This window comes from Phytophthora infestans, genomic scaffold (genome assembly GCF_000142945.1).
Source record: "Phytophthora infestans T30-4 supercont1.4 genomic scaffold, whole genome shotgun sequence".
NCBI lineage: Eukaryota > Oomycota > Peronosporomycetes > Peronosporales > Peronosporaceae > Phytophthora > Phytophthora infestans.
Genome location: NW_003303755.1, coordinates 2,043,595 through 2,053,505, shown reverse-complemented (window position 1 = coordinate 2,053,505; position 9,911 = coordinate 2,043,595). Strand labels below are relative to the sequence as shown.

Below are 9,911 nucleotides of genomic sequence, written 5' to 3'. Positions count from 1 at the left end.
GCATTCGCATTTACTACCAGGGGTCTACGCGAAGAGACCGCTGTGTGAGATGCTGACACCCGAGAATATCCAGATCCCCGTCACTTTCCTTTACGGCGGTGGACCCGATTGGATGAGCTCCAGTCACGGCAAGAAAGTAGCTGAGACGTTAGATGGGGTGAAAGTCGTGCTGGTTCCCGGAGCGGGTCACCAGCTCTTCATGGACAACGCTCCAGCTTTCAATGAGGTTGTGCTTGCGGCTCTCGCAAGAGCCATTTAGTTAGTGCCACATAATCATTGTGGCGCGTAATCCGCCATCAAAAACTATCATGTCACATGCGTTATGCTATCCTGAAGTGTTTACTTGTCTTTCACGGGAATGTAGGTCATGCAACCCGCGCATCACTCGTCCTCGGACCGCATAACTGTTTTAACCTTAAGCATCACCAGCCTCTAATGCTTCGAATGCTGCGCCCCATCGCCGCCACAACAGGTACGCGCTTGCTGAGCAGCTGAATTATTGCATGTTTAGGTAACTGAGATGTCAATGCTGAAGCGGTACTGCTTGCCGCAGGTGTTGCAACCGAGGGACGACTTTGGCAATGGGTCCCTGCAAGATACTCCAAACTTGAGGAGGCAGAGCGCAAGATTTTCACACGCGCTATCTCGACGCCATTCGAGATGAAGAAAGTCGCACAGTTGGGCACCGTGGTGGTGCCCTGCTCCGACGAAAAGAAGCGCGAGAGTGCCAAAAACCTTGTTCTGGTCCACGGGTTCGCTGGCGGTAACGCGGTGTGGGCGATGGTAAGCTCACTGCTACAATGATATTATTGCATGATTGGATTTGCTGAAGTGAATTGTGGCACAATAGAACTTAGAGAAATTGTCCAAGCACTTCAATGTGGTATGTAGAGAAGCCTGAGCCTTCAACTGAGTTTGAGAAATAACTCTGTTTGTGCGATATTTATTAATGACAGTACGCAGTGGAATGGATTGGTGTCGGCCGGTCGGATCGCCCTGACTTCAATTTCAATGACGTAAGGCATCTGGTCACCCATTGATCATTTAAGCATTCGGGTACTCAACTAAATGTGAGTTTCACTCATTTGCTTGCTTTGTAGTATGAAAGTGCCGATGATTTCATCGTTGGCTCATTCGAGAAGTGGCAAAAGGAGATCAAGCTTGAAAATTTTGATTTGGTCGGCCACTCAATGGGGGTGAGACGTGCTATCAAGCTTGCCTTGGCCAATCCAAATTCTTGACACTATCTTATGTGCTCTAGGCTATCTTCGCATCCTCATACGCATTGAAGCACCCTGACCAAGTCAACGTAAGTAGAGTCAATATTTCGTGCACATTTTCGTTTGTACCCACTAACGAAGGTTATTACTTCGTTCGATGCTACAGCACCTCGTGTTGGCATCTCCAGCAGGTGTGCCACACCCACCACCACCTCCGGATCCGACGACGGAGGAAGGACGAGCTGCTAGTCGCTCATGGCTGAGACGCATGGTCTTCTCGGCGTGGGAGAACGGTGTGACACCGATGTCTCTCGCTCGATTTGTGGGACCGTATGGACCAAAGCTGGTGCAAAACGTGGTGCACCGCCGAACCTCATTCATGTCGGAGGGAAGCGCCATGCGAGACGGTCGTGTCGACTTGAACGAGATGGCGGAGTACATGTACCACAACTGGGCCCTCAAACCGAGCGGAGAACGCGTCATGACCACGCATCTTGCTCCTGGAGCGCATGCGGTTCGTCCACTCGTGAGCTCGCTGCTTCCCGAAAGTGTGAAGATGCCGCTTACGTTCATCTACGGTGAATACGATTGGATGGACTACCGCAATGGACTGAGTATCGTGGACAGCTTCAAGCAGAAGGGCCGCTCTGCTGATCTCTTCCGTGTGCCGAACGGAGGCCATCAAATGTTCATGGAGAATCCCGACGAGTTCAGCCGAATTCTCATCGACCGCCTGGCAAGACAAATACTAGTACAACACTAGCAGCAAGATAGCACGAGGTAATTTAGTACAGTTCTACAGTAACTTTGACAAATACTTGTAGACTTTACTCAGCTATTCACTGTTTCCAGTCTCTACGATTGATTCTTCAGACGCCCTTTGAAGATCATGATGTCGCCTCCTTCCTGGAAGTCCGGGTGTAGCTCCGATCGGTCAATCGGTTCGACTTTAAATACCTTTTCAAACGCTTCGAAGAATTTTTCTTCCGTGTTTTGACGCTTTTTGTAGGCAAGCAGAATTAGTGTCTTGGGTCCAGCCATTTGTTGCAGCGACACCATCAGTGATTCAAAGGCCGAGGCGTACGGACAAGCCACGATATCTGCTCCAAGAATCACGTCGTATTTGGCGTTGCTGCTCACAAGGTGATGCTCCAAGTCACCCCAGAGATATTCCTCAGCAGTGCACACATCTTCCGAAAGATCGTTTGCCTTGATATTGCGCTGTGTGAGTGCAACCGATGCAGAATCTCCATCAGTAATGACGATACTCTTTGGTTCCAGGTGAGCAGCAACGACGCCGACAAGTCCTGGACCACATCCCAGTTCGATGACTCGACCCCCCTTTATTAGATCTGGATGAGATGCTAGATACAGTGATAATGCAATGGCTGCATCGTATACCGAAGCTCCGAAGCCCAACGACGTGCCGCCCCGCCCGTCGCTCTGCCATGCTTGATCAATGCGAATGCGCTTACTAGTACCGGCGATTGGGAACCAACGGGTGGCATCTCGTAGGGCATCATGGAAAGGGCTCCGAAAGGAAAACGGCACTAATGCCGATGCTGCAGTTAGTGGCGATGCCTTTATTTCATCAGAGAAGCCGCTTGGGTCCTCCATAACTGCAGCATCATTCACAGAGGCAGCGCTCGAGTCCATCGCGTCACGCGATTCGTCACAAAATACCACAAAAAAAATTAACTCTATCGTGTATTTCCTAATGCAAATATTGCATTACGACGTGCTTCTTTGCTCAACATGGGTAAAGGGAAAGAATCGAGTTAAATAAAGGCCAGATTGAGCTGGTCATCGAAAGGTTTGAGCAGTGGAGCCAGCAGGTTTTTCTCGTGAGGTGGCAACGATTCACGCAGCTTGACCAGCTCGTCGTACTTGGACCCCATCTTCTCCACGATCTTGTCGAGTTTTCGCTGCGCTTCTGGGCCGCCACCTTCGGCCACCTTAGCTTTAAACGAGAGGAAATGTCGCAGTAATTCACACACATCGTGGAATTGGTTGTAGACCTGCTTCTTGAATTCGTTCGGAATGTACTCAGCAGCCAACGCGCCACTCGCCAAATTCGCAGCCGACGATGCTGAAGCTGAATCACTCGTCGAATCCGAGCACGCTACTACTTCGGCCAGTACATTAAAGCACGTCTTAGAAGTCGGATAGGCATTTTCCAGTTTGATTGGAGCCTTGCACGTCGCCTGGAACACTTTTTCAGCGTCAGATAGTGGCAGCTTGTTCGTCGTGCTGCTGTCAGTCGTTCCTTTCTCGGCGTGTTGGAAGTAGCGCGACTCATCTTCCAATGTTAGTGGGTTGTACGGTGGTGAAGCTTTATCCTGGAGATCATCCAGAAGCGTAGCATCCCCTAAATTGTCGTGATAACCTGCTTTCTTTTTCTGAGGCAGCGTCTGCTGTGCATTGCCCTTCCCTGCTTTTTGCTGCTGTAGTTTCCCAGCATGCGCCGGGTCTAGAACATAAGCTCCATGCCGATTGAACTTGGCGATGGTAATACTGGACGGGTTTTCTTTCTCTGTGATGTGCCGTTTGGCATGGTGCACTGCCGCATCTTCCTCCGTCGTTGTAAGATCAATCAACGGGTCCACAATCCCGCGAGGGTCGATACTCACTCCCTTAGCCTCTTGTTTCTCTTTCTCCTCATACTTGGTAAACATATCTTCGTGTCCGGCCTTCCTCTCTCGATGGAAGTACTTGGACTTGAAGAATGCTCCCCAGAACTCCGTCTCTGTCATCTTGTCGGGTACTTGCCCCTGGTAAGCCCTGTAGACGGCGGGATACTGAATGAAAATCTGGTGAATCACTTCTGCGTTCAAGTTGTACTTGACCACATTACCGCCCGCGTCATTGTCCGCTGCCAGGTCCGTCAGGATGGCTGACGTTTTGCCCGTCTTTTGTCGTTTACTGGCCTCTCCAGCGATCAAGTGGCGACGGCTCGCCCAGAAATCCTCCTCCGAGATGAGACCATCATTCACCATCTCTGTGTGCTGTCGTTTGAGTGTCGGGTTAGCAGCCAGCAACGCGGCGCGCTGCTTGATCTCCGTGGGGTTGCACAGTGCTGCAGCATTAGAGCGAGTCCCGCTAGCTCCGTTCTCACGCAGCCGGCGAGCGATAAAATCCTTGGCCTGCTCGCGCACTTCGAAAGCTTCTTCCAGGCTGCCGGACTCGGCAACAAACTCCAGCACGAGTGTCGAGTTGTGTGCGAGGCGCAGACGGATCATGGCCTTAGGACTTGAGAGCGATGACACCTGCTGGTCCTGAACAGTGCTCCACGGTACGGCGATGGGCGGGTGGCTAGTGGGGGCCTCGGGAGATGCATCAGCGGTCCAGCGTAGTCCTTTGAGCGAGAATTCGGCGCGTCCGTCGCGCTTCTTGACGCGCACCAGCGCCACAAGAGACTCCGACATCTTGCTTATGATTCTGAAACAATACAAAAAATTAAAGATGCATTTAGGTACCGGTATTTATAATCAACAGCACAAATTTCAGTTACATGTAATACTTTAAATTGTGTATTTGTATGATTTAAAAAATAAAATAAAAGAGGAATTAATTTACCTGAAGAAATATTAATACATAATTTACATTTTATAAAAAGTATAATTTATTATAGGTAAACAAAATACTTTTTCACTTGTCTATCGCAAAAATGACAAAACGAAAATATCCATTTTGAAAGCCTTCCTTTGATAATTGATAATTGAACAGCAACCGGCATTATTGCATTTGAGGGAGAATGACGACGCTCTCGCTCTCGTTCTGGGTGCCGCTGCTGCTGCTACTAAGCTGCGTTTTCGGGGAGCACTACCACCGCCACACGAATAATTGGGCGGTGATTGTAAGTAAAGCGCGTGCACGATTCGGCGTGACTTTTGCTGACAGAAAACACCACCTGCATGTTGCTTAGGTTGATACGTCTCGCTTCTGGAGCAACTACAGACACGTGGCCAATGCACTGTCGCTTTATCACTCTGTTAAGCGTCTCGGTATCCCGGACAGTCAGGTCAGAGAACGAATTATAGTACATAAAGAAGGAAACTACAGCTCGGTGACACGATGTTGCATCTCGCGTTGCTGCGACGAATCTTGTTCCAACTAGATCATCCTAATGCTGGCGGACCAAATGCCATGCAATGCTCGCAACTGTTTCCCAGGACAAGTGTTCAATAGTCGAACGCAGAAGATCAACCTGTTCGTTTCAACTGCTCCTGGACTGAAGGCTCCGACAACTAAACCTGCTGACTTATCTGTGATCGCTACCATTCGCAGCTATGGTAAGAACGTCGAAGTAGACTATCGCGGTTCGGAGGTGTCGGTCGCCAACTTTATCACCGTCCTAACGGGTGCGTAAAGTGAGTGTCACTAGCAGATGCAACGGATGCTAACAAGATATAAATCTTGCAGGCCGCCATGAGCCTGGGACGCCTGCATCGAAGAAGTTGGACACGGACGAGAACAGCAACATCTTCGTAGGAATCTCTACGTACGAGCTTGTCGCAGTCCCTTTCGCTCACGTGAATGCACCTGTGTTTTGCAGCTTTACATGTCCGGACACGGTGGCGACGGGTTTCTGAAATTCCAGGTGCGTCCGTTAGCCACTAACGCATACACAGACCAACGCAGCTAAAATACTTACATCTGCGACGTTTTCGGCTGAGCCAGGACTTTGAAGAGATGTCGAGCCAGGACCTTGCCGACTCTATTCAGGAAATGCATGTCAAGAAGCGGTGGGTTCAAGTTCTCCTTGTGCTATGGCTAAGAAACTGTTCCAGCTAAGCTGTGTGCTTAATGTTGCACAGCTACAACGAAATCTTCTTCATGGTCGACACATGTCAGGCAGGCTCGCTGTCCAATGCTCTCGAATCCCCCAAAGTGGTAACCATCGGCAGCTCGCAGACAGGCGAGAACTCGTACGCCCACCACTCCGACTTTGAGGTTCAATTGTTGTAATTGGATTTCGCTTTGCTGTTGCTGTGGTGCTGACTTATAGATGTGCTTCTTTTGATGCAGTTGGGGCTCTCTGTCATCGATCGCTTTACCTTCTCGACGCTGGACTACCTCCAACGCATGAAGGTCGGCGACTCCATCCGCAACGGGACTCTCCGGGACCTCTTCAACTTTTACGACCCGAAAATGCTTCTGTCGACACCTGACTACCGAACTGACATCTTAGGCCGCTCCATTGACGAGGTACCCATCACAGACTTCCTCGGTTCAATGCTGGATGTGCATCTTCACTTCGACGACGAAGCGTATCCGATCGAAGCTACACCAATCGACTCCGCTGCTCTCAGCGAGAAGACCTCTGCGTCGATAAAGATCGACGACTCTGTTGGAGTGCTTGACTCAGATGCGCAGCATAGTGGGGCCTCGACTTCCGCAAACGTGCAAAGCTTTGAGTTTACCAACGACTTTTTCTTCGGAGTCGCTGCAGCTGTGATCGGTGCCGTGGTCGTGACCACGAAAGCGATCTAACACATTAAGTTAGGCGTTTGAGCAATGATTTTGTGGTTACTCATCCTGAACTTTTCAATTTCAGAGTACGACGAAAAATAAATCACTAACTGGGACAGCGCAAAATGCAGGCAATTTAGCCGTATCCTCGCTGGCCGTTGCTGTTGGTGAGGTGCGCGCGTCGGTACATGGAATTCGGGTGGTGCGGACTCGTTTCCTCCTCCTCTTCTTCTTCCCCCTCCTCGGGATCCGGACTGAACTCGTCCTCAATAGAAGGTTGACTCCGCATGAACAGGCGAACGAAAAGAACTGCAACGCCGGAGATCCAAATGGGCGACGTGCAAATACTGAGTGCGATAAGCATCGGGCTCAGCATAATAACGAACGGCACACACACCACGGAAGTGAAGTGCCAGACGATCAATGGGCGTAGCTACACACGAAAACATTTAAAACTATCAGATGACCGCAAGTCGTAAAAGCATTGTCCCTACAGTTGAAGTGTTGAGACAAACCTTGACAAACAACGTCGTTTCTTGGACAAATCTCGGCACAACCATCGCCACAATGCGCTCCACAGCAGCCCTGCTCAGGATTGCACCTCGAGTTCGTAAGAAAACCACTGAAAAGACAGCGTAACTACGACGTACGCACCGTATTTTGTGCACAGGCTGCATGACCAGTACAATCTTGGACTTGACCGTAGTCACAAGCTGCTTGCCAGGCCGCTCATTGTACTCGTGGCGTTCATCATACGCCTCATGGCGCTTTAAATGCAGTTTCATGAGCTGTGGTGTATATGGAGTATTAAGCGGCGTTCGGTCGTTGCGCAGCACTCCCTGTATCAAATCCATACTTACGATGTGAGTACACTGCCCTTCTTTCACGATACATGTATCTCCGACGCATACCACGATCGGCTGTAGGCCAACGCCATACTTGCGGTGGACGTACGGGTCCCACTCGGGCTCCAAACTTAGCGGCGTGACGCTTTCCAAGCTGTTGCCGTCCACGGGACCTGTATAGCAACACGGAGAAATTTAGTCGTCGGTCTCCATCCATCCGAGTCAGCTTGGGTGCACTAAAGCCGACGTTGAAGCTGCCAATGCTGGCACAGACGCACCGCCGTAAGCTGCGGCGGCCAGCGGTGATCGCGACGTCTTTTTCTTCTCGTCACCCATGTGTCAAATACTGGCGGTGATACGTAGGGAAACGCAGAAGACAGCCCTTGGCTTCTTATGTTTTGGCTGCGCACAAGGCTTGTTGGCTCGAGCTCCAACTTGGCGAGTGACGTGAGAGCGCGTCCGCTGAGGAGCTTCGAATTGGCACAGACGGGGCGGCGAGGGAGATGGACAATCTGGCAGCTGAAGTGTCGTGTAGGCTACGTAGCGTTATGTAAAGACATCAATTTCTATTTAGCGTGGTCCACCTTCCTTATGTTCGATACATAACAAAGTCAGTCTTAAAAACGCAATGTTGATCGGTTGTTTTATATTGGTTTTCAAAGGCTTATTGATTGTTTTCTTCTGTGGTCTATAAAACGATAATTTTAAAGATCGCTAAATTTAATACGATATCCAAGGCTATTTGCTCTCTGCGGCTTTGAGTTTTATGGGATCAGTCGACGGGGAGAGGAAACAGCAGCATCGGCCTGACTAGGCTCGCGTTCCCCGCCTTCCACTTATCACCAACTACAGGACGATGGCGCTGGATCTCGGCAACGACCAGTACGCCCTCACGTTGCTAGGAAGCAACGGCAGTGACGACCAGTATGACGGCGCCGGTAACGGTGGTAACAGCCTGGCCACGCGCCCGTACGCTAAAAGCTCGTCCGGTGTACGTTTCCAAGTGCAATCGATGCGTCCTATGCCCATATTAAATGCCTTCTCCTTTGACATTCGCAGGCAGACAATGAGCAAATGCGGTCGGAGATCGTGCGCTTAGAGAATGTGCTGGCCAGTCGCATTGCAGCCCGTGCCAATCAGGACAAGGCCAACCTGCCACTGGAGCGCTCCAGCAAGATTGAAAAATACGTAGAAGTCATGGAGCTCACCAAGTGTCTACGTCGCCAGAAGGAGTTTTTGCTGAGTGAGAACCGCAAGCGCCAGCGTTTCGCCGAGAAAATTCAACAGGCCATGCCGGTGCGTGCTGAGCAGCAATCAATGGGTGATGGCACAAATACTGACAATGCTATGCGTTTTATTGTTGTTGCTACTAGCCGTCCACCGATAGCATCCAGTTTATGAAGAACGTCAAGTACCCGCCCGATGAGGAGCTGGAGAAAACCTCCCGAGAAGCGTTTATGGAGATGATGGAGTACCAAGTGAGTGGAGAGGCTGCCACGTACATGGATTGGCAGACTAAACGCGAGTCCAAGTCGATGTACATGCACACGTTTTCCGAGAAGAGTTTCGTGCACGAGGACATGGCCCGTGTCTTTAACGAGACTTGGGCGATGTTTCACGATGAGGCCAAACAGGAGCTGCTGCACCGCCGGCGAAGCAAGTTCTACGTACGTTGCACACAGCGTGGAGTTGTACACTGATTGTGTGAACTGACGTTGGCTGTTTTGGTGTTTCCAGATTCTGAAGAAGCTGAACGACAACATGTACCTGACACGCAACATTCACCAGTTTATTGGAGAGAGCTTTCCGCGCCACGCCATGACCCTTGTGTGTCGCATTTCGATTGATAAGGACACGTTCGCTATTATCAGCAAGTCTGTAGTGCCACCCACAAATGACGCACAGCACCTGGTCTGGACGGACGAGTGCTTCATGTGGAAGTTTGCACGGCGCATGGATGCACAGGGCGGATTCGACATCTCTATTCGCGGCAAATACGGTAGCACTTCTGCAGTTGCAGGTAACCGCTTGCCAATGCTTGAGTCGTACTTCCAGCTGGTGGACTGGGAGTCACTTGTCATTCGCCCAATGTTCGACTTCGCTGTGGTGTAGCTCCTCGATGCTGGCTGCTCAGTCGACGCTCGACGGGAGGAAACGGTTTCGAGAAGAAGAAACGATTACGCCAAAGGGACTTATTCTGTGCTCGCCCGGCGAGGCCCAGCGCAACTAAGCGTAATTCTTTTTGTTTTGGCAATAGTCGAGCTCCCAGTGCGCCAGCCGGCCAACCACACCAGTCGGAAGCTTGTACATATCATAATGTGCTCGCTTATAATTTACTTCTTGTTCAGCTGTACGCTTTTTGTTGCATATTTAA

General features: G+C 50.4%; 6 protein-coding genes across 6 annotated transcripts; 3 read left to right on the top strand and 3 right to left on the bottom strand.

The window, feature by feature from the left end:
• Nucleotides 1-435: 435 nt before the first annotated feature.
• PITG_03525 (cleavage induced serine protease family S33, putative) lies at nt 436-1,983 on the top strand (the record flags this gene model as incomplete). The annotated part of the gene is made up of 7 exons (XM_002906546.1): nt 436-472; nt 536-783; nt 851-883; nt 957-1,028; nt 1,101-1,196; nt 1,262-1,309; nt 1,387-1,983. The coding sequence occupies 7 exons, from the start codon at nt 436-438 to the stop codon at nt 1,981-1,983; spliced, it is 1,131 nt and encodes a 376-aa protein (XP_002906592.1).
• A 92-nt stretch (nt 1,984-2,075) lies between these two features.
• PITG_03524 (uncharacterized protein) lies at nt 2,076-2,837 on the bottom strand (the record flags this gene model as incomplete). The annotated part of the gene is made up of 1 exon (XM_002906545.1): nt 2,076-2,837. The coding sequence occupies one exon, from the start codon at nt 2,835-2,837 to the stop codon at nt 2,076-2,078; it is 762 nt and encodes a 253-aa protein (XP_002906591.1).
• Nucleotides 2,838-2,998: 161 nt separating this feature from the next.
• PITG_03523 (general transcription factor IIH subunit, putative) lies at nt 2,999-4,645 on the bottom strand (the record flags this gene model as incomplete). The annotated part of the gene is made up of 1 exon (XM_002906544.1): nt 2,999-4,645. One exon carries the CDS (start codon nt 4,643-4,645, stop codon nt 2,999-3,001), a length of 1,647 nt encoding a protein of 548 aa, XP_002906590.1.
• A 329-nt stretch (nt 4,646-4,974) lies between these two features.
• On the top strand, nt 4,975-6,713 carry PITG_03522 (GPI-anchor transamidase, putative; the record flags this gene model as incomplete). Its single annotated transcript, XM_002906543.1, has 10 exons — nt 4,975-5,076; nt 5,146-5,241; nt 5,338-5,429; nt 5,508-5,581; nt 5,643-5,707; nt 5,776-5,820; nt 5,901-5,965; nt 6,038-6,173; nt 6,249-6,490; nt 6,632-6,713. 10 exons carry the CDS (start codon nt 4,975-4,977, stop codon nt 6,711-6,713), a joined length of 999 nt encoding a protein of 332 aa, XP_002906589.1.
• A 262-nt stretch (nt 6,714-6,975) lies between these two features.
• On the bottom strand, nt 6,976-7,962 carry PITG_03521 (uncharacterized protein; the record flags this gene model as incomplete). Its single annotated transcript, XM_002906542.1, has 5 exons — nt 6,976-7,125; nt 7,215-7,277; nt 7,347-7,531; nt 7,604-7,710; nt 7,816-7,962. 5 exons carry the CDS (start codon nt 7,871-7,873, stop codon nt 7,113-7,115), a joined length of 426 nt encoding a protein of 141 aa, XP_002906588.1.
• Nucleotides 7,963-8,357: 395 nt separating this feature from the next.
• PITG_03520 (uncharacterized protein) lies at nt 8,358-9,888 on the top strand (the record flags this gene model as incomplete). The annotated part of the gene is made up of 4 exons (XM_002906541.1): nt 8,358-8,528; nt 8,597-8,833; nt 8,911-9,204; nt 9,275-9,888. The coding sequence occupies 4 exons, from the start codon at nt 8,394-8,396 to the stop codon at nt 9,647-9,649; spliced, it is 1,041 nt and encodes a 346-aa protein (XP_002906587.1).
• Nucleotides 9,889-9,911: the final 23 nt, after the last annotated feature.